At 42.4% G+C, this 25,944-nt stretch overlaps 2 protein-coding genes across 5 annotated transcripts in view; one reads left to right on the top strand and one right to left on the bottom strand.

The window, feature by feature from the left end:
- Nucleotides 1-798, bottom strand: part of HEMGN (hemogen) — a 42,794-nt gene extending 41,996 nt beyond the window's left edge. For both annotated transcript variants that reach the window (XM_057721657.1, XM_057721658.1), the window contains exon 1: nucleotides 651-798. The gene's annotated coding sequence lies outside the window, so the exon portion shown is untranslated. The remainder of the gene's footprint in view (nucleotides 1-650) is intronic.
- On the top strand, nucleotides 271-24,070 carry ANP32B (acidic nuclear phosphoprotein 32 family member B). 3 transcript variants are annotated; one of them, XM_057721659.1, is made up of 7 exons: nucleotides 271-680; nucleotides 9,690-9,839; nucleotides 13,052-13,174; nucleotides 18,676-18,865; nucleotides 21,206-21,330; nucleotides 22,326-22,401; nucleotides 23,610-24,070. In XM_057721659.1, exons 1-7 carry the CDS (start codon nucleotides 627-629, stop codon nucleotides 23,675-23,677), a joined length of 786 nt encoding a protein of 261 aa, XP_057577642.1. In that variant the 5' UTR covers nucleotides 271-626; the 3' UTR covers nucleotides 23,678-24,070. The 3 variants fall into 3 exon arrangements, 2 of the variants coding, with proteins under 2 accessions (XP_057577642.1, XP_057577643.1); XR_009051318.1 differs by lacking the exons at nucleotides 22,326-22,401; nucleotides 23,610-24,070 and adding an exon at nucleotides 19,856-19,975 and having other exon boundaries at nucleotides 285-680; XM_057721660.1 differs by lacking the exon at nucleotides 13,052-13,174 and having other exon boundaries at nucleotides 302-680.
- The last annotated feature ends 1,874 nt before the right edge of the window (nucleotides 24,071-25,944 follow it).

Here is a 25,944-nt window from a genome sequence, read left to right as displayed (position 1 = left end):
ACCTCCGAAGTCGGGCTGTAAAGTCTCCCCCCCAGCCCTCCCGGCAAACGTCCAAGCGCGGGCTGGAGACCCGCCTTCCCGGCGCGTCCAGGAGGGACCCCGGGGTCTCAGCTCAGCGGCGGGCTGGGAAGCCCCCGAGGCCGGTCTTACATCAGCCGCCCCACGTGCGACCGGAGGGCGGGAGTAAGTCGCTCGGGTCCCCGGGGCTGTGCCTTTTCCCCCCAGCCTCCGCCCCTCGCGCCGCGCCTCTCCCCGCCCCGTCCTTGGTGCGCCGCGGCCGCCGAGCCGAGCGGCGCCGCGCGGGGCCGAGTGGAGCCGAGCAGCCACCCGCGCCGCGTCGCCGGTTTAAGCGCAGTGCGGGGCCGCGGCCGGGGGCGGCGGTAGTGAGACCAGCGCTGCGCTCCAGCCCCCTTTTCCCTCCATGGTTTCTCTCCGCTCCCGTGAGTAACTTGGCTCCGGGGGCTCCGCTCGCCTGCCCGCACGCCGCCCGCCGCCCGGGATCGCGCCGCCGGCCGCTGCCGCCAGCAGACCCCTTCCGACGGCCCTCGCTGCGCAGGCTGGGACGCCTCTCCCCCCTCCGCCCCCGCCGCGGAAAGTTAAGTTTGAAGAGGGGGGAAGAGAGAAACATGGACATGAAGAGGAGGATCCACCTGGAGCTGAGGAACCGGACTCCGGCAGCTGTAAGCAGAGCCCCCTTCGGGCGCCCTCTCCCCCCGATGACTTGCACGTAATGGTGGCCACCTGCGGGGCCCCGGCTGCGGGTTCGCCGGCCCCGGCGCGGGGAGCAGCGCAGCTCGCGGGCTCAGACCGGGAAGGCGGGCGGGCGGGCAGGCGCGGAGGGGGGAGCGAGCGCGCGGGGATTAACTCTTTGGCGCCCGCGGGCCCCCGCGGCCGTCCGGGGAAGGCGGTGGGGTGGGGGAAAGCAAACTTTGAGCTCCTCGCCCGCCGGGGTCCTTTCCTGGGGGAGCGCGTGTGCGTGTGGCCGGCGGCGAGGGAGGGAGGAGGGGGTTGTGTAACGCTGGGAGCCATGTTTGCAGCCGCCCGGGATGCGCGGCCGAGCGGAGGCCGGGCCTGCCGAGGAACCGCGCAGCCAGCCGGGGCTGGGCCCGCTGCGGGCCAGGCTGGGCTCCGCGCGCCCCGGGCCGGCCGGGGAAGGGGCTCGGGCGGGGCGGGGGGCCTCATCCGGCCTGGCTTCCCGGTTGGCGCCGGCCCGGCTTGGGCAGGGGCCGAGGGGCGAGTAGGGAGCTCTTTGCCCCCGAGGGGGACGGGAAGCCCCCCTCGGGCGCCGGGGGGCCTGGGCGGGCGCGGCCTGGCGCGCGCGGAGCGGGGGAGGGGCGAGCCCCGGCGGCGTAGGTGGCGCAACTTGCCGCCCCTCCCCAGGCCAAGTTTGAAAAAAGGACGCGGTTCCCGCCATTTTTCAAGCCTAAAAATAAAACTTTCTCCCCCATTTCTCTCGCTCCCTTTTCGCCGTCCGGGCCTCCCAGGGCGGGCCTCGCTCGGCCCGGGCCAGGCGTTGTGGCGTAGGCGGCTTCTCCCCCCCCCAGCGCCGCGGCGGCGGAGCCCGGGGGCCCCTGCCCGGGAGGCTGGCCCCTCGGTGTGGGCGGGCGGCAGCTCCTCGCGTCAGCCGGGGCGCGCCACAGGCCGACACAGCGCCATGTTGGCGAGCGCTCGACTCTTTCCGCGCGTGAGCCGGCTTGCTGGCTCGGCCCGCCGGACCCTGCCCGTCCGCCCCGGCGATGGCTGTGGGCCGCCGCTTCCCGGGCCGAGCCTGCGGCTTATTTGCCGCCCGCTTCGCCAGGGCTGGGCTCGCTCTGGCGGGAGCCGCGCACTCTGGCCGCCGCCGACTCATCTCTTGGGCGCGCTGCCGTTCCCCCACCCCCCCTACTTAAAAGGGCAACGCCGAGCGGTCGCCTCCGCCCGGCTCGGACGTCGGGGGTACCGGCGGGCCTTGGCTGGGCTCGCGGGCCCGGCGGCCTCCACCCTGCACGTGCTCCAGGGCCGCCGACCCAGGCCGGCGCTCGCCCGCCGCGGCTGCATGAGCAGTGGGTGGGCCTTTAAGAATCGCCTTTTTTCTCTCCCCTGGCCCTCCCCGCGAACTAGAGCGCCTTCCCACGACCCGGCGCGAGGCCATGTTTCCCGGCCCCAGCGCGGGGAAGCCTCGCCTTTGCCAGACCCCCTCTTCGGGTGAGTGGCCTCCTCTGGCTCTGGGGCAGCCCAGGGGAAGTCCTTTCACCTCGCCCCAGGCTGGCGATGGGCGCGCTTCGTGCAGTCAGGGAGCTGTGGGTAACAAGTTGCCAACTTGTGGGAATTCGTCCACCGGGTTTCCCTTGTGTGTGCGAGGTTTTGAACCCCTGAGGTCCCCACAAATGAGATGCGGGGCCGCTGCGCCTCGTGGCCTCCCAGCGCATCCCTGGAGGACCTTGGGGAGTGGGCGTCTCGACCTCGTCCTCCGGGTTTTAAGGTTGAGGTTTGACCTCGGTCGTCCCTTTCATCCATCATTCAGACATTTTGTGTCGGCCACGTGCTAGTATATGGAACGGTTAAGCTTCTTCACTCGGTAAAACTTGAGTTGTGATCTCATTTTGAGGAGTTGTTAATTTAAGACGTTTGAATTATTGTTGCGTAGTTCCAAATCAGTAGACTGTAGAGGAATTAGATTTAGCCAAATTTTCCCCCCAAAAAGTACACATGGATCTTCAAAGTGCCTTAAAGTCTGGAATTTGAATTCTTTGTGCATAAAGTACTATTAAAATACTCAGCTAAGAGCACTGTTGCTTCCTCTGGGAAATGACAGCTGGGCTGGTTGTATATGGAATTTTTTCGTATATGAAATAACCAACATGTTGCTTTTTAAAGTACGTACATAAAAGTGTAAAATTTTCAAGAAATCAACTTAAACCTTGCCCCTTTTGCCAAAAACAGGCTAGAGTCGTCTGGCCATTTAACTTAAAAGGTTAAAGACTGCACTCTCGTACTGTAATGCACTGGTTTTATTAAATAGATATATGAGTACCAACTGTATGGTAGGGCCTGGAAAAGCAGTGTGAACGAGGCACAGAGCAACCCCTTCCCTCCTGAAGCCTTAGAACACCGTGGTGCCTGTTGCACTGTGCAAGTTAGGGAGCGTTGGGAGAGTGTCATGGGAGCCAGCCAGGGTTGTGGGGGTAAAGAATGCCTCCCCTAGGGACTCTTACAGGGAGACCGAGTAGGACTTAGGTTCTTAGGAGAGGAAAGCTTTGACCTTAAACTAAAGGCTTTTCAGGGGCTGGGGGAAGCTGTAGATTTAAAGGAAATTTTAAAAGAAGAGTTTTTAAATGTTTTGTACAAAAACGTCATGCTTAAGGTAAGTGAGAAGTTCCAAGATGATTCTAAGTCAGCTAGTCACATGGCTCCGTATGTTTGTTCTGGAGCCAGCTGTTAAGAGTAGGCTTGACCTCTGGGATCCTGCAGACTCTTGTCATTTTTAAGAGCAGATGGGCTTTTATTGTGAGTATGGCTTCTTTGTTTTTGTTTTGTTTTGGGATTTGAAGAAGACCTTGGTAACACTTTACTTTCTTGTGTTCTTTAGCCAAAGTGCATGAGACAGGCCAAGATAATAGGTTCCCATTTCACCTGTTATAAACAGGTATGCTCATTTCCCTAAGGGGGTGACTCAAAGAAATATATAATTCAGTTTTTCCTAACTCCAAAACACCTCTTTATATCAGAGGTTTGTTTTCATAGTGGAAAAAATGGCTTAAGATGGCATTTTAAAATAATCTTCTAAAAGGATAGTGATCACTTTTAAAATATCTTGTAGGCAAGATTAGGAAACGTTTTTAGATTTTTTTAGATTTAATTTTTATTTTATATTAGAGTGTAGTTGATTTACAGTGTTGTGTTTCAGGTGTACTGCAAAGTGATTCAGTTATACATGTATATCAAGGATAGAAAACGTTTTATACAAAATATTGGTGTTGTCAATTATTTCGCTGAGAGCAGATTGTGTAGTACTAGAGTGTACCACGTATGCCACAGAAATTGGTGGTGGTATCATGTGAAAAGAGGCACATGCAGTAACGAGATATAGATATTATCTATATCTAAATAGATATATTCCAAAATTGGAGAAAATACCTGTTCTTTATGTGAGGCCCTCATCTTCCTGTTATGCCAGACATGCCACAGATGTGAGCACCTCATTAACTGTGAATCTAGGGACATCTAGCCTTAATGTCTGCTCTATTCCAGTCTTGTGTTCAAAGTTAGAAAGTCATGCAGTTCCTGTCGTTTACAATCTGTGCCCCTGTGGAACACTAGTGAACTGTATGCTAGACTGAGATATTTCATATCCCACAAATAAGAGTAGTTTTTCCTTGGTCCCAATTTACTGGGGAAAAAATTGTTTTAAAATACATAACGTGAGAGGACCTCCCTGGCGGTCCAGTGGTTAGGACTCCTGCGCTCCCATTGCACTGGTAGAGGTTCAGTCCCTGGTTGGGGAACTAAGATCCTGCATGCCACCTGGTGCGGCCTTTAAAAATTAATTAATTAAAAAAATAACGTGAGAAAGACCTCTCCCCCAACTTTTAGCATTTATTGTGTCTGTTGTGATTTTGAGCTCAACAGGATGCTCTGATTGGTTGCATAGCAGCTAATTGGGTTCTTTTCCTTGTATAAGGAATACATCTTCACTGAATAAATTAGATACAGATACGCTAAAAAAAATAGATATAGATAAGAAATATCTTAAAAACTCAGAAATCTCACATATACCCATCCTACCATCTAGACATTCTGGCATATATAGTCCATGAGAATGTTTTTTTCCAAACTCAGATTATGCTATTAATACATTTAATATCTTGTTAAAATATAGTAAATACATATATATACTACGAACTGTAAAATAGTCAGTGGGAAGTTGTTGTATAACAAAGGGAGTCCGACTCGAGGATGGAAGATGCCTTAGAGGACTGGGGCGGGGAGGGTGGGGGGGACTCGAGGGGAGGCGAGTCAAGGAAGGGAGGGAATACGGGGATATGTGTATAAAAACAGATGATTGAACCTGGTGTACCCCCAAAAAAATAAAATAAAATAAAAATATAGTAAACATCTTTATCTTTCTGTGATGGAATTTATTATTTTATAGCCTCATTGTTAATGTCTGCATAGATAATAATTTAACTGTCCCCATTAGGCAGTTGGGTTTTTTTCTGTTTTAAATAGTATTGAAATGAACATTTTGTAATGTGAATCTCTGCCAAATTGCTTTTTAGAATGGTTCTCTTCTTTACCTACCCACCAGTAGGTTGTGTTTCCTTCCTTCATACCAACAGTTCTGCTACCCAAACACATTTGAGAACTACTAATGTTCTATTGTCATTTTGCAAATGTTCTTTTAAAATAATAATAGGGTGGAAGGTTTGAAGATTGGTTAACTCAGAAGGATGGAAGTTATCAAGGGTAGCAGGAGTTACTTTCCACGTTTTTGGATTATTTTGCTTACTCATAATCATGTATTTTCTAACTAAAAGAATTGATGACTTAATGATCTTTAATCCTTCATATCTTCTTTCCCCCTCTTATAACAATTATAACTAATAATTGGGGAAGGTCACTCAACCAGTTACAGAAAATTGAATTTTTTTTTTTAAAGAGTAGCTAGGAATCTAGGAAATGAGAGCAAGTTGGAGAGGATGAAAGGAAAAACTCTTGATCTCCTCTGTGGCTCCTAGCTCCAGTCCCTATCACTTGACTACAGTATATTTCAGAATTTTCATTGAAAAACTAGATGATAGCTATAGAAAACAAAAACAAAAGTTGAAGAGGAAATTTTTGTTTTCAGCTCTTATGTGTTTACCTTAAATTCATGTTTGAGAAAAGACTAGTTTAGTTGGAAAATGAGGGATGAAGAAGAGTGAATTTGGGCCCCAAAGTTAAATCATCTGTCTTCAAGCAGAAGGCCAGGTAACTCTGCCTTGGCTCAGATAGCTCCCTAAGTATACACAGATGTACAAGTGTATGCCCAACCTTCCCTCCTGAGAGAATTTGGGACATAAGGAGTCAAAACTAGGGCCATTTTTCCTTGACTAGAACCTCTCTTTTATTCTGGGCCTAGATTGGGAGGCCATGGCATTATATATATGTCTCCCACCTGTGCAGCCTCCCTTGTGAGGCAGTCTGGATCCCTTCACACTCAAGAAGGAATTGGGGGAGAGGAGAGGCTTAGTTATCTCAAATGCTGCTGACACTGTCTGAGAGCAGTCACCTTTTCACCAAGGTCCAGTTTAGAACTTCAGACTGACTAGAAGGCTGCTTATGGCAAGCTTTCCAGGCCCGTGATCCTTGGGCACAGCTTTCTGCAGTAATTCTGATCCTGCTCTGTGCTTGTTTGTGGCTCATCTTCTTACTGCACCTCTGGAGCTTTGTTCTGGGGTTAGCACATTTCTTTCCTACTTGCTTAATTAGCCTTCCTGGAAAAGTCTAGGGGCACGCCTTCACTGCTCAGCCACACAGCCCTTTCCTGTACTCACCCTAATAAATTCTGTGGCCTCCTACTCATGGAGAAAATTAAAGGTCTCAGGTGTGCATTCCCTAACTTCTCACTCTCCCACTTAAAAACTGACCTGCACCTGTACCCATCCTAGCCATCTCTTCTCCATAAAAGAGCTGCCCCATCCTCAAGAGGAGTAGAATGACATCTCATTTTTAATATGTATCTTTTATTATTTGTTGTAATTGATTTTTTGTTTACTGATAATTTATTTTTTATGGTTTGTCTGCTTTTTTATCATTATTTCTTTGGGGTTGTTTGATTTTTTTCCTCAGGGTAAAAACAATATCCTCAAGGAAAAAGATAACTATACGCAAATACTTAGAATTTCCATATATCGAGAAAGGTCACAAAAAATGTCGAGGGGTTGGGACTCTAATATTTATATTTTTTTCACCTAGCAATAGATTGTGAGGAAACAATCCTTATTACAAAAGAAATTTCACATAAAAAGATAGCATGGCGTTATTTATAACAGAGAAAGTTGGAAACGTGTTCAATAGGGAATTTAAGTGACAAACAGCAGTGTGTTTTGCATTAATGTGATTACGCTTATGATCAGAAAGTAGGTTCTCTTCATATCCAAGTTTCCTCTGTTTCATCATCTACTCAGTCCCCTACAATCCTGACACAAACCCCATGCCATTTTTTTCTGCATTTGACAGTTGTGAAGCCTCCTTCTCATACTGGGATATGGTGATAACTAAAATAGACATGACCCTGCCATCATGAACTTGATGAAATTTAAAGTCTAGCAGTGACCTTTTTTTTTAATCCTTATATTTTTAATAGGTTAATAATCTCATCATAGAAATATTAAATAAGGTTATGGAAAAGTCCCCCAGCCAGTCACTTTCTCTTCCTGAGAAGAATATAAGAAAGTGAATGTGTGATATGTTACATAAATGAAAACATTTTGTACATTCTGTACCTTTTTCATCCTACAGTGTATCCTGGAAATGATCCCCTTGATAGACAGTTAAATTGTTATCTAATTTTTTCAATCTTTTTTTCTTTTCCCCAGGAACTTATTTCATAAGCCTTTCTAGGTGTTTGAAACTAATACTTCATCTCTGGATACTACTGCTGATTCTTCGCAAGTCTCCTTTGCAGGATCCCCCAGGGTTCCATCTTTGGTTCTCTTCCTAGGAATTCCCTCCTCCCACTACTGTCTCTGCCCTGATGACTTCCAAATACGAACTTAAATCTAGAACCCCCCTGAACACCGGACCCTCTTGTCCAGCTTCCAGGGGATACTTTTCACCTGTACTTCTCATGTGAGAACCTTAAACTTGGTGTCCTTTGTGGTATTCTTTACAAATACCTGCTCCCCCCACCCCCAGCTATTTCTTCCTGTTTCCATCCAACTACATAGTTCCCATTTCTTTAAACCAGAACCTCAATTCCTCTCCATCATCTTTCATACCCAACAATTAGATTTGAAGATGTGGACCACTTTAACATCTTTTTTTTTTCCCCCTCCCAGTTTCTCCTTCTTGATTCCTATTCTGCTCTTTGGTTCAGCAGACTTTTTCTCTTTGATGACTCTAGTTAAAGCAGAATTTTACCAGTTGAGAGAAATGTCCAAGTGGTGATTTCACCCATGGGCTGGGAGGCAAAATAGCTATCTAAATTCCTTCTTACTTGACTTTTGGCATATTGGTGTCATTCTGTATAACATTTTTGGATTCTCTGTCAGATATAGTCATAGAGAACCCCCCAAATCAAATGGAAACCTTTGGTTGTATTATAATATACTACTTAGATTGGGGGGTGATTGCAGTTGACCTCTCCCCCCCTTTTTAATGATTTGTTTGTTTTACTTTTTTACTTTTTTTTTAAATGCAAAAGAAATACATGCTTGTAGAAAAATTAGTACAGGTAGGAGTAAACAGCAAGGGTCTTTGTCATTCTCCTACACCCTTTCCCAGAGGCTACTTTCTCAGCATTCACTGTGTCCCAAGCACTACTTTCTACAACAGTTCTACTTCACACATGAGAAAACTGAGGCGCAGATAGGTTAAGTCAACAGTCCCCAACCTTTTTTGCACCAGGGACTGGTTTCGTGGAAGACAGTTTTTCCAGGGCGGGTGGGGGGGTGGTATGGTTCAGGCAATAGCGTGCGGGATGGTACAGGTGGTTATGTGAGCGGCAGATGAAGCTTCGCTTGGATTTTGTATGGGAGGATGAAGATACTCTAGTTCCTATTTTCATTTTAGAACTATCAGCATCTCCTTCTAATACATGCTTGATTAATGCTATTAAATGTGTTAGATTCACTGCAAGGATGCCTTTGGCAGTTAAAACTAATTTGCATCAGTGTAAATTTATCAAAACATGTTTAGAACTTGCAGGTTTCAGAGTCAACCACAGAGCAAGAATGGCAGTAGGGATTATCATGATAGATATTCACATAGTAGATTTTATTAAAATCTTCAGATGTGATACCCTTGGATGGATTTGAATTCTGAATTTAAAGACCTCCAAAGAAGGAGATTTTGTGGCCTGAAAAAGAAACCTATTAATGTCTAAGTTCTCTCCCCTAGAAATATCTCTTACATATAACACAAAATGATCTTTGTTTTGAATTAAGGCCTCTTGCATCTTGATCTTTTCATAGTGTCAAGATAATCTTAGTAAAGATTAATAAGACCAGAGGTAGAAATGTGTAGTCCAGAAACCTGTAACCACAATCTCTTAGTGACCTTGATGGGAAAAGTCAAGCTTTGCTCTTCCTTGTGTCAGTCTCCTGGGCTTTGTGGTAAACTCAGCCTAAAGGGGTTGCCAGGGGTTGGGTATATTCACTGCGTTTGTAGTTAAAAGCTGCCCCTTGGAGAACAGACTTGGGGTAAAGGAATAAGGGGGGTATTTTTTCTGCATTTACATCTTCAGAACTGTAGTTTCTGTCTCTGAAAAGTAAAGAGTTTAAATCTTTATTTGTACCATGGTGTGACATTCCACCTTGATATCTGTTAGAATATTGTTACTTAAAGCTTGATCATTTTTCATTTATTTATAACCGTGATCTGTGTCTAAGTAGAGGCTGCCCCTGTATGTGGGTGATTTGTTGGGTATTTATAATTGGAGTTTTTGCATTGTTCTTTGTTTTCTGTATGTTTTTGAAAGCTTTTCTTCCTCCCTTTGTTACCCACAGGTTCGAGAACTTGTCCTGGACAATTGCAAATCAAATGATGGGAAAATTGAGGGCTTAACGGCTGAATTTGTGAACTTAGAGTTCCTCAGTTTAATAAATGTAGGCTTGATTTCAGTTTCAAATCTCCCCAAACTACCTAAATTGAAAAAGGTAAGTGCTTTTTCTTTAACAGCAGCAGAGAGAACCTTGCTGGGGAAGGGGAAAATATATGATTCTATCTGTAAGGAAGCATTTCATGCAGCAGAAAGCGCACGGTGTTTAGAACTGGGCAGATCTGGGATTGAATTCCAGCTGTGTCATTTCCCTGATGGGTGAATCTTCCTCCAGTTACTTACTCTCTGTAAGACTCAGTTTCCTCACCTGTAAACTGGTGATACCAGCTGACCTTGCAGAATTGCTATGATGTTTGGAAATAACATATGTTGGATGCTCAATAAATAGTAGTTATGAAGAATAATTATTTTGTGAATAATTTATTACTTGTTAATTGTTATGAATTTGTTGCTATAATGTTAACTACCTTTTGTTCTTAGTATGCTCTAGTTCAGAAACGACAGATGCCTCCCGCTCTTTGTGTTTTATGTTGATTAAGGGAGAATTTAAGTATAGACCTTTCAAATTTGCAGTCTGTGATATTTCAAACCCATTATATAATTCTTAATGACTAGGAAGTTTAAAATGTGTTGTGATTGACTGCAAGAATTCATTTTAACAAAACTGCTATATTTCCCTATCCTAGTTCATGCCCATTGTTAGGGCTTTATTCATCTAGTTATAAACCAATCTCTATCCCCTCCAACATCCCCCCCCCACCCCCACCCCCCCAAAAAAAAAGAAGACACTCAAGAAAAATGTTTTTTTCGTGTCCTTGCACATTGACCTGTCACAAAGCCCCAGAATGTCAGAACTGGAAGAAACTTAGATCGTCTAGCCTTGTTTTATAGGCACAGCAGTAGACCCAGAAAGGCATAGTAATTTACCTAAAGCCACCCACAGAAGTGGTTAGTACTGGAGTCAAAACTAGAACCCATGTCTCCTATTTGCTCACCCAGTACCTTTTCTATTACATACAAAAATGTGTGTGGTCATGGCAGTGTTGCAGAATTCTCCACTGTTTACCTAATCTCTTTATTAGGGAGTTTAAGTTGAACCATCATCTAAAAAAGATACACATAGAAAACTGAAATCAAATTTAGGCAAAGGACAGGTAGGCTGTTTCCTGCAGCCTGCTTGATTTGTGAGAGGGGCTTGTTTTTTGGTTAAGTACATGAAGTAAAATCCAGAAATGCTTTTTACCTGTTGGCCTTTTTTAGGTAATAAATGCTCAGGCAGTCCTCATGAGTTTCAGGATGACCCGCCTATCAGAAAGAATTCTGTTATATTTAAATTTGTAAATTTTTTTTTCTTTTTTCTGACTGGCATCTACTTTAGAGATTCAAGTGTAATCCTTTCATGTTTGCATAGGTTATCATGACATTGGAAGCTCTAAGCCCATAAAAAACTGACGACTTTTTTAGCCTGTATCTACATGAACTTGATGCTAGCAGGTCCCTACTATGTGTTTTGAGTTCCGCTTTCCTACCATCCTGGTACATTTTCCTGAATTACTATGGTCTGTGTGCTGTCACACTTACTCAGAAAGACAGTGTATCACTGTATCAAATCCTTCTAAGTCTTGTTGATCACTTACCTTGTAGAGCTAGAGCAGGAGGAATAGAAATATCTATAAGCCAAACTTAAAGGCAGATTGGGTGTTCTCACAGCTGATTTTCTTCCTACCCCAGGGTACCAATTTTTTTTTTTTTAAACAAGAAACAGGTTCTGAAAGAAATTTTGGTGTATAAATGTCACAGGTTTCCTGAATTTACATATTGATTTCATTTCATAATAAATGTGCCACTAAGTGCTCTGGCAGATTGCCTGATTATCTCTCCTCCCTAAGATATTCATGTTGAAAGGATGTGAATATTACATATGTTGATATTCTGACCACCCAAGAGAAATTTTAGGTATTTTACTGGACTGTCCCATCAGAAGGAAAAAAACATATTGAAATGTTGCATTTTTCTCTTCTGAAATGCTTAATAATACCTAAGCAGCAGACTTACTGTTTTCCGAACTCATTTCTTTCAATGAATATTTAAATTTTTAAAAGTTTCTCTATTCGCTATTCTATCTTGTACATCATTTCATTGCCTGCCACACTAAAATACATAAGTTTTCATTCTATTCTAGGTACATAGCATAGTGGGGAGTACACAGGCAACCTAGGCTGCCTGGCTTTAAATCATAGGTGCACCACTATAACAGCTGTGTGATCTTGGGCACATTGCATAGTCTCTTCATAGTTCATTTTCCTCATCTGTGAATGGGAGTAATAATTCTACCTACCCCATAGGGTGATTGTGAGAGTAGATGAATTCATGGATTTCTAGTGCTTTGAACAGTGCCTTAAGTACTGGGTACTTAACACTTAAGTACTATGTAAGGATTAGGTACAGTTTCCATTGTTGTTGGTAGTTAAAATAGAATTGAAACCAGCTGTCTGGCCTTAGTTTTCTCATCTGCGAAAAGAAGAGTTTGAATTAGATGCTCTCAACCATCTTATTTTTCCAGGCTCCAATTTCTTTCACTCTAAGAGTCTAATATTTGTTGGTGAAGGTTCATTCCTTCATTGACATACCACTTGCCATGTGCTTGACCTGCAGCTAAGAAATGAGAGTGGGTTCTTATAAAGGATAGTGCCAGGTTTGTGCCAGAAGTGTCCTCTGGGGAGTTGGTTTCCTCAACCCTGAAGCTGTTGTCCCACTCTCTTTTCCAAAGTCACGGAGCTTTTAAGGGCTTGTACCATTCCTTTACCCTTCAGGGCAATATTCCCTGGTGGCTTCCAGATATAGAACCCCATGGCAAATCAGCACTGTACAAGACTAGATTGGGTTTTCAAGTGGGCATCGTGAGCTTTGCTTGGCACACAGAATAGCTGCTTAGAATGCATGGACCATTTACCCTTCCTGGCAGGTATAGAGTATTACAACTTCACAAAGAATTCTAATTTGCTTTGACCCACTTTTTAGGTTAGAAAATGTATTCACTGATGTTAGGGGCCAGCAAACTTATAATTAGCAGCTGGTTAAGAAAATACAACTCTTCTCATCCTAACATGTTTCTCCTTCCCGGACGTGTTCCTGAATCTGTAAACTGCTTATTTGGGTTTACTCAAACAAAATGAACATACATGCCCTAATAAAAAATAGAGGTCATTTGATCTTGGTAAGTGTTTGAGAGCTGTATTTGTTATTTATAACACTTTAATGATGTTTCTCTGTGTGTATTTGTGTGCTGTGTGGATTTTCTCGTAACAGCTTGAGCTCAGTGACAATAGAATCTATGGAGGTCTGGATATGTTAGCAGAAAAACTCCCAAATCTTACACATCTAAACTTAAGTGGAAATAAACTGAAAGATATCAGCACCCTGGAACCTTTGGTAAGTAATTGAGAATTTGGAAACCAGGATTATTGGTCATTTTCATTTTCATATTTCTTTATTGTAAGGGAAATAATTGGAAATAACAATTGACCGAGAAAGTGGTGGTCTTTTTATAATACTTTTTATAGAAGGAGTCTAGTTTTAAAGATCAGGGCCTCTCTAGTTATACATGTTCCTGTGACTTTGCTCTCCCTCCCTGATTATTGTGGTAGCTTCCTTCGAAGGGGAATTCTTTTCTTTTTTGTCCTTGTTAAATGTCGTATATTGACCATAGCCTTAAACATTTATCTTAAAATTTTTCCCCCTGACTGGCCAGGCTGTTCTATACTTTTATGCTTTTACAGAAAAGGCTGCTTATATTGGGTGGCATATCTAGTCTGTAGATGGAACAGGTCAAGGGCAGCTCCAATGAGTTTTAGGTCTTCTAATTCATGATCTTATCCTCTAGCTGGATCACTGTTGCCTAAAGTTTTGCATGGGAACCCCCAAATTCTCCTCAGTCTTACATACTGGGATAAGCTATGGAAGGTTAAGTGCCAGTTGGGTATATTATAGACTTGCTGTGTGACCTTGGGCAAATTGCTTCTTCTCTCTGGGCCTCAGTTTCCTCACTTATGAAGCAGGAAGGATAATAATCCCTGCCTTACCTCACTTAGGAGTTCTGAGAATAAAATAAGGTAATGCACTTACTTTGCTTTGTAAGTTGGGAAGCTGTGCTAACAGGGGTCCAGTCCAGTGGAATTTGTAGTGACCAGAAAAAAGCTTCTGGAGGCAGGGGTTAATGCAGGGTAGCGGGCAGCCCCGCAGGCTATTGTTCTCTTTGGCTGCCACCTGGAAATTCCTATGATTTCAAGATTGTTAAGTGACTTCTCCCCCTACATATGACATTCTATTCATTGAGGTAGAATTCTATTTTAATAAGGCTAACGAAAATCAAACTTGTTTCATACCACCCAAAGAAGTCTGTGGTGACTTTGTTTTTTGGTTTTTGTTTGTTTGTTTTTAAATACATAAAGTCAGTATTTCCATCTGACTTAACTTGCAAACATTAATTGGGAGAGGGGCTATACAGCAGATAGGAGCTGTCTTTCAGGACCCAGCAGAGCAGAACCCAAGAGGATAAGGCATCCTTCTGCTATCTTTGTCTTTTCTGATATCACAATTTATTAGAATATTTGAGCGTCATATCATTTGTACAGAATATTCTGTTGATAGTTCAAAGGAATATAGAGTTAAATTATGGTGACTTCTAATGAAGAGAATTTCCTGCTAAAACTATAGGGTCTTTTCCCTCCTAATCAGTAATTGAGGCTCTGCGCCAGTATAGATTTAGCCACCGTTTTCAAGTCCCTTTGTTTCTATGTTTCATTAAGTAGACCACCTTTATTTAGCTCATTTCTCATAAATGTTGGGAGCCTGTTGCTCACCTTTGCTCCATGAATTTTGTCCCTTTTTTTCTGGTATAGGTACACTCAGATACTTGGGCTGGAGTCCCTCCTTTTTTCATTAGTTCAGTTTTCCTCCAAATTAATCCCCATTTCCAGTGTTTAAGCAAACATTTATTGCGATTTCCTTTATTCAAGGATGTTAACATTTGCCCATTGTATCCTCATGTAATGCAGAGAAGAGAGAATGTCCTTTTATTTATTTATTTATTTATTTACCCCCGGGGCGGGCGGAGGGGAGGACCCCCCCCCAGCCCCGCCCCGGGTCCCCCCGGGCCCAACGGCGCGACCCGCCCGGGGCGCACTGGGGAAGAGAATGTCCTTTTAGAAATGAGGAAACAGAGTTTAATTTCTCAGCAACTGCAGAATAAATAACGAGTCAGAATTCAAATCCAAGTCCATCATTCTCTCCACTGTCCTTGGAACCTGTTCTTCTCTTTTTAACCTATAAATTTATTATTCCATACCCAAGTTGACTAAGCTGGGAATTCCAGCAGGAGCACTAAATTAAGTGCTGATGGTCTCCTAGTCCCATGTGCTACACTAAGCCTTTATCGTTTGTATTAATGACAGGCTATCAATTTAGGGTCATTGTAAGCATAGGAACCCCTTTTCCCCAGAACAGAGTTCCAGGCAGTACCTTTCCATGCTAGATCATTGGCCATTGTCTAATTCTCCTGGCAACCTTAGTCTTCTTTGGTGTTTCATCAGAAGCTTTTGTCAGTGTCCTAGTAGCATGCAGAGGCAGAGCAGAAGCAAACACTGTGTGGGAGTTGCTTGCACAGGAGTTGTTCCTGACCTGGTCAGTGATTTATTAGGGCCCTTTGGTGGCTATGAAAGTCTCAGTCCCCTGGGACAGTGAAGTATGAAAAGTAATCATTGTGATATTTACCATTTTGGGAGAATGTACCATACACTGTAGTAGATGCTTTATGTATGTTATGTCATTAGTAGTCCTCAACATTTCTACAAGATGGATAGAAATAGCATGGCCCTCATTTTACACATGAGGAAGCTGAGGCTTAGGAGAGGCTGAATCCCTTGTCCAGAGTCACACACTTGGCCAGCCACTGAGAGAGCCACAGTGCCGCACACCCAGGGCTGTCTGGGAAAGGCTGAGCTCCTGCCATTCTCCTGAACTTGCTGTTCAGATTCCTGGGGGCGCTAGTTGGGTGTCTTGACATTATAACTTCAGGATTAATAAAACTGTAGGAGAAGGTGAAGGGGGGAGATGTTGGGTCAATTTCGACTTCTGAAAGTATTCTTCAGTGGGGAAAAAACACCATCCTCATCTTCATCAACCACATACATTTTGAACACCGTCTACTTTGAGCCCAGTTCTTACAGTCAATGCAATGATTGTGAATGCCTCTGCTTACTACAGGGACATTAATCGAGAGACAAAGAAGGCATCAATTCAAACTTCCTTGGACACCTTTTTTAAGAGACCTGGGCCATCCAAACCATCCCCCAAAGCCCTTCTAAATTCTAAGAAGGCAAGCAAAATTATTGTTAATAAAATGTTTAATGTTTATTATGGCTAGCCTATTAGTTTTAGGCCAAATTTCTGAAATGGTAGAGTTGTGATTTTTTTTTTTTTTTTAAAGCAGTATTTACACATTACATTGGGATCCTGAGTAATCTGTGTGCAGTGTATTTTGGGCCTTAAAGCACAGTTTTACTGCTTTAAACAATTCTAGAGTACTACAGTTATTTGGGGTTTTGTTGTTTATTTGCTTTCACTTCGTTTTCTAGCATACTGTTTGGCATGTCCAAGTTACTCATAATGGGTCCTTTCTGAAGAAGTAGTGAAAAATGTCACAGATTCAGAGTTTCAGAAACAAGAGAGCCTTGGAGGCCCTGTGTACTAGGCTAGTTGATAGAATTAGAAAACGGGCTTGGGGCACTGTTGAGCATTAAAGATCAGGAGTTGTATGTATTTTTGCACATCCATTCCTAGGAAATAACGTTGAACAGTAAATGGCTCTTTCCTTTGAGTGAAGAATTTATACTGAGCCTCTGTGGGAAAGCTGCCGAAATTTACTCGTGGTTCTATCTTAGCTGGTACAGAGTCAGCCTTTTTGTGAAAAGAAAAGAGGTGTCTGGGGTGGTATTTCAGCATTTTTTTTCCTCTTTGGCAAGAGGGCATGCCTGGGCTTCTGGGGGTCAGGGGCTGTCCAGTAGGGAACCTAATCTGAAAGATACATGACATAAAAGCAGTTCTCCCTATGATCAGAAGGGCTGGGGACAGCTTTCTTAAGACCTCAGGGTGCTGACTTACCTAAGCACATTATTGAATCCACAGACTCTTGGATCAGTGTACATTGGTGTTTTGAGGAGTACATTTGCCTGTTGCTATAACCTTGTTCTGTGTTCCCTGCTTGGTTCTATGTTCCCAAGGGCTATTTGGTGAAAATAAAACCAGCATGGGAACCTCTTTGATCAGGAAGATGAAGATTTGTGAGTGCAGGGGTCAGCAACCCTTTCCTCTAAAGGACCAGATAATAGATCTTCTAGGCTTTGTAGGCCATACAGTCTCTGTCACAACTACTCCACTTTGCCATTGTAGCACAGAAGAAGCCATAGGTAATACATAAACAAGAATGTGGCTGTGTTCCAGTAAAACTTAGTTTACAAATACAAGAGTCAGGTCAGAGTGGGCCAGCCGACTGTGATTTGCCAAGGCCTGCGTTAGAGCAAAGATTTTCAAATCATTTTGTAACTCGCAAGAATTACACAGATACCTCCAGTCCCGAAGACAAAGTTTTGTTTCATCTGCATTTCTTCCCAGGTCCTTGGGGATGTTGAAATAGATTTCCCAGTAAAGCATCAAAGTCTTTAAACAGTAACTTTTTTTTTTTTTTTACAACTTACTTCATACAGAGATCCTCTTAATAAATTTTTAGAGAATGCCAAGCTTTTTCTCTTGACTCAAAACCACTAAAAGTTAAATTTATAAAGCCGTATATCCATATGCCCCCCCAAGCCCCTATTTTAAAAGGAACCAGGCCACATAGTACTTCACATTTTGTGTTTACTCTGTCGGTTTGCTCCCTCTTCTCCTCCCTATGAAGGTCTGTTGTCACTTTCCGTTGCTATCTCCTTACTTGCCTGTAATACCACCTCTGCCCTCCCAATCTCTTAATTCACCCTTAATCAAAACTTAATAGACCTGGTACTGAAATACTAGTACACTGATGCAATAACAAATGAAGATCTGAGTAGAATACATAGACATTTTCCTATTCGCTTTGGCTGCTCAGAAAACTTCTTGGGTCAAGTTTTTAGATCTTAACTGTTTTAGATAGATGAAATTGAGGTTTCAAACAAATGAGGTATTGCAATAAAACTTCAAGGTATGGTGAAATCAGAATTTTACATCAGAAAGAGCTGGTAATAGTTGATCTTTTCCCCAAAAACTAAAAAAGAAGAAGAGTATAAAGTTTCTCTACTTCTGAAGTTTCAACTCTGAGTTCCCCATCTTTTCTCCCAGCTTGCATTGACTCCCGTCTTCCCAGAAAGTATCTGCATTACCACGCTTTGTGCTTCACTAGGTTCCATTCTCAACTGTTTCACATCTGTGTCCTCAAGTAGAAATGTCAAGGATCTTGATGCTGATTAATTGATTGATTTGATTGAAAAAAAATTTCCCCTCCTATTCTACCACCCCAGAGCACTGAAGACTGACTGCCTCTAATTGATCATTTGATTACTCAAACATTAAAACCTAGTTTTGAATCAAATTAATTATTAAAATCTATGATTTGTCTCATACTGTAAAAAGACCCAGTTAAAATATTTCAAACTCATATTTCTTAAGACTGTTCATACTGTCAAAAAGAAGACAGTTCTCTGAGAGAATGTAGGTAGAAGGGAAGGACTAGTTAAAAATCTAATGACCTAATATAAAGGTTGCAAAGGATTTGAAATGTTTTCCTATGTACAAGGCTGAATAGGTAGCAGCTAATTGACTTCAGAGCCTCTTTAGGAGATGGGTTTTGTTGCTTACATTCCTTTGGTTTAGAAGGTACGTTTCTTGATCCTTTTCTTCAGAAAAAGTTGGAATGCCTGAAGAGCCTGGATCTGTTTAACTGTGAGGTTACTAACCTGAATGACTACCGAGAGAGCGTCTTCAAGCTCCTGCCCCAGCTGACCTACCTGGATGGCTATGACCGAGAGGATCGTGAAGCCCCTGACTCAGATGCTGAGGTGGATGGTGTGGATGAAGAAGAGGACGATGAAGGTGAGTGGGCAGACAACATGCAGTGAACCTATTTTCTGCCTTCTGAAGGTCCTTCCTGATAAGGCCACTGAATGCTCTTGCTATTGAGAAAAATAATGTATATCCATACATGTAGGCATTCTGTTAACTCTGGGACTCTTAAGACATTGAAGTCTTCAAATGATTCAAAATAGAAAATGGTTTCTTAGCTAATTAGTCTTGAGTTTGGAGCCTAGAGATCACTGACTGTGCTTCAGCTCATTTTGAAGTACTTGTGGTTTATGGTTTACTAAAAGGACCATTGCCTCAGGTCTCCTGCCTTTCTCCTAGTTGTTCCCCTTTCTTGGCTGCTGCCTACTTATCCTTACCAACTCAGGTTTGTCAACACTTGCGGGAAGCATTTTGTGATCTGCAAAGCTAGGTTCCTGTATGTGCCAGAGCATCCCCTCGCTTACCTCTTTCGTAGCACTTGTCACTCTGCTATTCTTGTCCCTTCCAACTATGCTATGATTATCTTCTTATCTCTTTATTCACAGGGCCTAGCACTTAGTAGGTACTTAGTACATGTTTTTTTGTATTCAAATACAAATACCTTTCTTGCTTTCAATATATGACTAGAGTTTTAAAAGGTAATGGTTTGGAAGCACTATATGTTGGATTCTGCTTTTCATTAATAAAGGAAATGATCTCTGGCTATAACATGGAATTAAAATATACATTTTATTTTTCACATTTGATCCAGGTTTTTTACATCCTATTATCTTTAAGAATCTGTATATTTTCTACCCAAACTATCCCTCCTGATTAGCTTGTGCTTTCCTTGCACAGCGACTTGTTACTGAGTCACTCTTAGGAGAAAGGGTTTTTCACCGGAGTAACTTAGAGGAAGCAGAGCTATTAGTTATGTCAGTAAGCACGAAGAAAACTTATCCTCCTAGAATTCCTGACATTGCTGGAATTTGCTGTATTACTGTATTATTTTGAAGCATTATTTTCAATATCTCTTTAAAGATAAAAGTTTATGAGACAGATGGTCAAGAAAAGTGGAAAACATCATCAGGCACCTTGGTTGAAATTAGTGGGACAGTATTCTGGAAGCATTTTACGGTTTTGCAGCAGATTTGAGACAAGGTAAAAAGAGATGATAAAGTGGACATTGAATAGGATGTCTCATCTTGTTCCAGATGTTTACATCACTTAGACCCTTCACTGCTGGTTCTCAGTTTTCATAAAAACCAGTCTAGTTGTCTATTTTAAGTTCACCGTAAATGGGTCAAACAGCTACCTATGTGCAGGAGCCTGTAAAGGAAGTTCCTTGGAGAGTGGAAGGCAGATCTTGAGAGCAAGATCAGTCAGGCAACAAGTATTTGAGAATTTCCCATGTGCCAGGCTCCGGAAAATAGTTGTAAGAAAAAACGAACATGGTTCCTGTCCCCTTGGAGCTGACTGTCTACTAAGAAGAGAAATGTTAAGTGATCATAACTAAATTATCACGTGAGTAAAGTGTGTGGTGATGGAGAAGCACCCAGGTGCTCATGTGAGAGCATATGAGCTGAGATTCGGGGTCTGGCAAGTTGGCCTGAGGAAATGATGTTTAACTGAGACTCAAAGGTTGAGCCAATGTTAGCCACACAGAAAAGAAAGGGAAGAGCATGCGGGGTCGAGAGGCAGGAGAGAGCACAGCGAGCTCCACGACCTGGAGAGACAAGAACTAGTTGACTAGAGGCCTGCACCAAATGGAGTAGAGACACAGCACACAGGTGCCTTTCAGCCTGCCTGGCCACCACTGCTGCCCCGTCGCCCCCCCCCCCCCCCCCCCCCCCCCCCCCCGCCCATCATGGGTGTTTCCCAGGTTCCTGATTTGCACAGCTAGTTTGTGGTGGTACCCTTACTCGAGAGAAGGAGGTTAGTGGGGGTTTTTTGGTTGTTTTGTTTTTTGTGTGTGGCTTTTTACTGTGAAGAATTTCAGACATAGACAAAGGTGGAAATAACAGTAAAACTAACTTTCATGTTCCCATTACTGAGTTTCAGCCGTGATTGGTTCATGCCTGATCTTATTTTATACACACACACTCCCCTTCCTTATTTTGAAGCAAATCCTAGACTGTATCATTTCATTGGTAAGTACTGTAGTGTACACTTAGTCCACCAGGACTCCTGGCCTCTGGATTTTATGGGGCTCAGGTCAAAGGGAATGAGCCTCAACAGCTTGGGAGAAAGAGGTGACTGTGGTTCATGGCTTTTCCTGACATTGTGTGGCCCAGCATTTGTCCTATGGATCAACGCAAAGCTCCCTGCCACTTTAGTAGGTGTACGTTGTGAGACAGGGTATTTGATGTATTCCTTTTGGACTGTTTTCAGAAGGAGAAGATGAGGACAAGGAGGAAGATGAGGATGGTGAGGAAGAAGAGTTTGATGATGAAGAGGATGAAGATGAAGACGAAGATGTAGAAGGGGAGGAGGATGAAGATGAAGTCAGTGGGGAGGTCAGTGCACCTCTTGCTGCCCTGCTTCCTATTTGTAGTTAAAATAAAAGTGGGTTGTTTAAAAAGTAAAGGTCTTCTGAAGAAATTAGTGTACTTGTGAATAGACTAGTAACCGTCTGATTAATTTAGCTCTTGTTCCCCTTCTAGTAAATACTAAATGGAATAGTTATTGAATGCTAACTAGACAGTGCTTGGCTCTGCAGAGTAAGTTTTGACCCTTTAACTTTGGGAGGCAGCAACAAGTTGAATATTCATTCAGTAAGGTGAGAAAACTGGAAACATTGAGAACTGATGGGATGTCCTCCCCTTTGTTGTATTGAAGTGAAGGGTATGTTTACCAAGTCTGAACTTCTTGTATATCCAGCTTAATGCAGTATATACATTATGTACCTGCTGTGTTAAAGAGTGGAGGATGCAAAGTTGAATAAAAGTGTGGCCCTGTTCTGAAAGAGCAGGTAGTCTAGTTTACGGGACAGGCAGTAATAATAGTATCTCTGAGGAGCTGAATACCAGAGAAGGATAGGAGAAAGGAGTGACTTTGACCCTAAAGGGGATTTGTGAAAACAGGCCAAGAAAATTAGATGTCATCAAAAACAAAAACAAAACAAACCATGTTCTTTTGTAGTACAGACGTAAGGCTGAGCATTTGTATAATCTCATAGGTGTCTAATGAAATTGTTTCTGAAAGAAGCTTTTTATAAGAAAGGGAATTTAGAAATCTTTATCCAAACCTGCTTTGAAGTTTTTTAAATTATTTCTGGAGTTATCCATTATAAGTTGTATACTAATTAAAGCAGTTTTTAAAGAAAATTTTTAATTAAGCTCATTAATTTGAGAAAAACTAGCAGTTCTCAGTATATTAAAGTAGATAGAAGTAACATTACAGTTTTTTCCTTGAATGAACTGTTAAATTTATTGACAATTCTTATTTTTCTTCATACTTCTCAACTTGGCAAAATTAATCTAACAATGGTATACTATTTACCATACTTTAGGAAGAAGAATTCGGACATGATGGAGAAGTTGATGAAGATGAAGACGATGAGGATGAAGATGAGGATGAGGATGAAGGTGGGTTAATGCAAGCACTTTGGTCCCCCTCAGTTAAAGATCAAGGGAAATGTCCATTAATTTTGAATTTGAAACCACTGAGAAGAAAATAAAAATGCCTTCGGCCCTGGTGGTCTTCAGAGGCACTTGTAAAGACTCATCAATGTGTCTGTACTGGTTCACCTACCTGCTCTACAACAGTTAGTAATGCCTGTATGAGGGCAGGAGGCCCTGACCTAAGTCCCCACATGTTTTTTTAGACTTCATCATTTGTTACTGCTAGGCATGAGATTTCTGTGTTTGGAATTTTTCATTAAAAAAAAATTTTAATTGGACTATAATCTTTCTAGGATAGATAAATAGCACCTTTCCAGTTTTATTGATGTTATTGTTTTCCCCACCACAGCCAAAACCAGTGAAACATCTGTTTATTTATTAGAAAGTAGATTCTAACACTTGTGTAAGTTTCAGGGTACTGGGTTGTTTGCTGTGCTTTCTGTTGGTTCATACTTTCTCAGCAGCATCTTCTCTGTGCAAGTCACAGGACAGAATTTACTTTGGATACAGCAATGATTAGGACCTGATCTCTGCCTTCAGGGAGCTTTTTGGAACACAGCTTAGTGCAGATGTAGTTAATTTCATTAAAGATGCCATGAGTTTTTACTAGTTGAAAAAAAAGCAGAACGATGTGTAGGTTTCTGTGTCTCAAATACCTGAGGAGTCTAAGAAATCTCTTTTTAGTTAATATAAACTTGCTACAGTTTGTCTTGCCACGTTCTAGGCTAAATACTTCGTGCTGTTTTCATTTAATTCTCAGAATAACCCTATGGAGTCAGTGCCATTGTTCCCATTTTACAAATGAGGAAATAGACTTGAGTTCCAGAGTCCTTGCTGTTTATTTTAATAACTGCTAATGTCTGATTGTTGGGACCAAAAAGTGTGAGAAAAATAAGAAACATTTGGTAGACAGCAACTTAAATTGAAAAAACTGAGTTAACTTTGCTGTGATTTGAGATGCTGCTGTGCATTTTGCCCTTCTTGGTTCCAAGGCCACTATTTATACTTCTTAAAATTAAAACCTCTTAACAACCTTTTGATCTGATCAAGCTTATATCATTTTTTATCTCCCAACCATTAAAAAATTCATTGTTGTTACCTCTCATTAGCAATCACTAGGCAAAGTAAATGCCTTTCCAGTTGTCTCAAAGTGAATTTTTGTTATTGTACAGAAGAGGAAGAAAGCGGGAAAGGTGAAAAGAGAAAGAGAGAAACAGATGATGAAGGAGAAGATGATTAAGACCCCAAATAACCTGCAAAAAAAAAGAACTGTTCAGTATTGGTTGGACTGCTCACATGGATTTGGTAGCTGTTTAAAAAAAAAGAAAGAAAAAAAAAAAAGTAGCTGTGATACAAACCCCAGGACACCCACCCACCCAAAGAGCCAAAGAATAGTTCCAGTGACATTCCGCCTTCCTCCATTTAGTCCCTCTTGGAAATCCACCACCAAGCTTGGGGACTTCACCCCAACAAAATTGTAAGCGTTAGGTTTTCGTGTAAGACTCTTGCTGTAGCGTGGATAGCTGTGATTGGTGAGTCAACTGTCCGTGGCTACCAGTTGCACTGAGATTGTAACAGCATTTTTACTTTCTGTACAACAAAGAAGCTTTGTAAATAAAATCTTAACATTTTGGGTCTGTTTTTTCATGCTTTTCTTTTCTTTTTAATAAAATTTTTTTACATTAGGACATTTTATGTGACAACTGCCAAAAAAGTATTTTTAAGAATTTAAGTGAAATAAACACGTTCCTCTTTGGTAAAGCCTAGTTGTATGCTTACATTTGTAATTTAAGACTTTGATTGTAAGCCTGTGTTAAAACACACTAAAGAACTGGTTTCTTTGGTGTTTTTATATTAGTGGTTGTTGAGGGAAAATACACAAGTGTGTAGGATCTTTGAGCATTTAAATCTAATCCTCATTCTTGATGACTGTTGGAGTAAATGAGGTAGACTTTTGAAAAATAATGTTTGAAATTCAGTGCTCTGGAGCCCCTGAAAGCCAGTAAAAATAATGTTAGATTCAAATAATAGATGAATTAAGGAAAGGATGGTAGTATAAAGGAAAAGGCCTTACTCTGAGTCCCAGGAGATCTGAATTCTAGTTCTGGCTCTGCCACTGATTTCCTGTGTGACCTTATGTTGTCCTTTGGATTACCTCCCAGTCTGTAAAATTGAGGGGGTGTGACCAAATGGCTTCTAAAAGTCTTTTGCAGCACTCATGGTCTATGACCCTCACTGACAGGAAGGTCTGAAGAAAAAAAATGGGCTTTGCACCAAGGCTGCAACAGAGAGAGTTTGACTGACAGGTGAACAGAGTATGGTTTGTTACCAAGACAGGCGTGCTAAGGAGGAATGACATGTGAAAAGCTTTGCCGGGGGAGCGAGTAGGCACTGCCTGAGGTCAGCTCAGCTTTTTTTTTTTTTTTTTGCAGAAGATGGAAATTTGCTGTATTCTTACAGATCTTAAAGGGATTTGGGGGAGGGGTAAGATCTTCTGCAGTCTGTATGCAGTGGCTTAACAATACATGTGCGACTCTGTTGTCAATAATTTTTGTAGTGGAAGATTTGAGGATTGTTTTGGTAATAACTCAGCTATAAGCTACTGGAATGAGTGGGTTTTTACACATGTAAAAGCAGTGTTAAAGATTGGAGTCTAATTTGAATTTATGTCTAGAAAAAGTTATATAGTGTCAGTGGAGCCCCAAAATTTTACATTGAAGTCTCCACTAGGCCTTAGAGTGGAGTTTGCTTTTCACAAAGGAATATTAAGAAAATTTGAGTTTGACTTCTGGTTTAACATATTTTCCCCAACCAAAGGCCTTATCGGTGCCATTTGGCAAACCTTCAATGCATTATAAAGCAATTTGTGTAACCGAAGTGTCCTTAGGTTTTGCATGTATTGTCAAATATCAAACAGTAACTTTGGATGTTTTTTGTTTGTTTTTTTGTTTTTGCTTTCTCAAGTTTACAGAACTTTCCAGTATCTTCCAAGCACCTAGGATACACCAGCCTCCTTGCCTGGGCAAGAGAGAAGGGGTTGAGATAGACACAAAGTTCCTGGGTGCTCACAGGAACTAGTAGGGAAGAGAAGACACATGGGAATGATATTTACCAAGATCTAGAGCAAGTGGTCCAGTAAGTGTTAGGGTAATTCAGAGGTAGGAAAGGTAGCTTTCAACTGGGAGGATTAGGGACGTTTTCTAAAAAGGAAAGCATTTGAGCTGCACGTGTGTATATGAGTAGTTTAGAAACAGGAATGGGGAAAGGAGGGGGGAGCATGATGGACAGAGGTCAGAGAGGTAGGGAGTTGTGTACACTTGGCTTCAAATAGGCAAGCTTGACTAGAGAATGAGGAAGAGGAGAGGAATGGCAGGTGAGACTGGAGCAGTGATTTGGGACCTTTATCCCAGGGGCCTTGAACCACAGACCTTTCTTGAACATTCACTTTGCAAAATGTCAGTTTGACCTACTACCTGTGACTAGTGAGGATTTCTGGGAAACTATCAA

Source organism: Hippopotamus amphibius, chromosome 2 (assembly GCF_030028045.1).
Source record: "Hippopotamus amphibius kiboko isolate mHipAmp2 chromosome 2, mHipAmp2.hap2, whole genome shotgun sequence".
Taxonomy (NCBI): domain Eukaryota; kingdom Metazoa; phylum Chordata; class Mammalia; order Artiodactyla; family Hippopotamidae; genus Hippopotamus; species Hippopotamus amphibius.
This window is presented reverse-complemented; position numbering and strand designations above follow the sequence as displayed.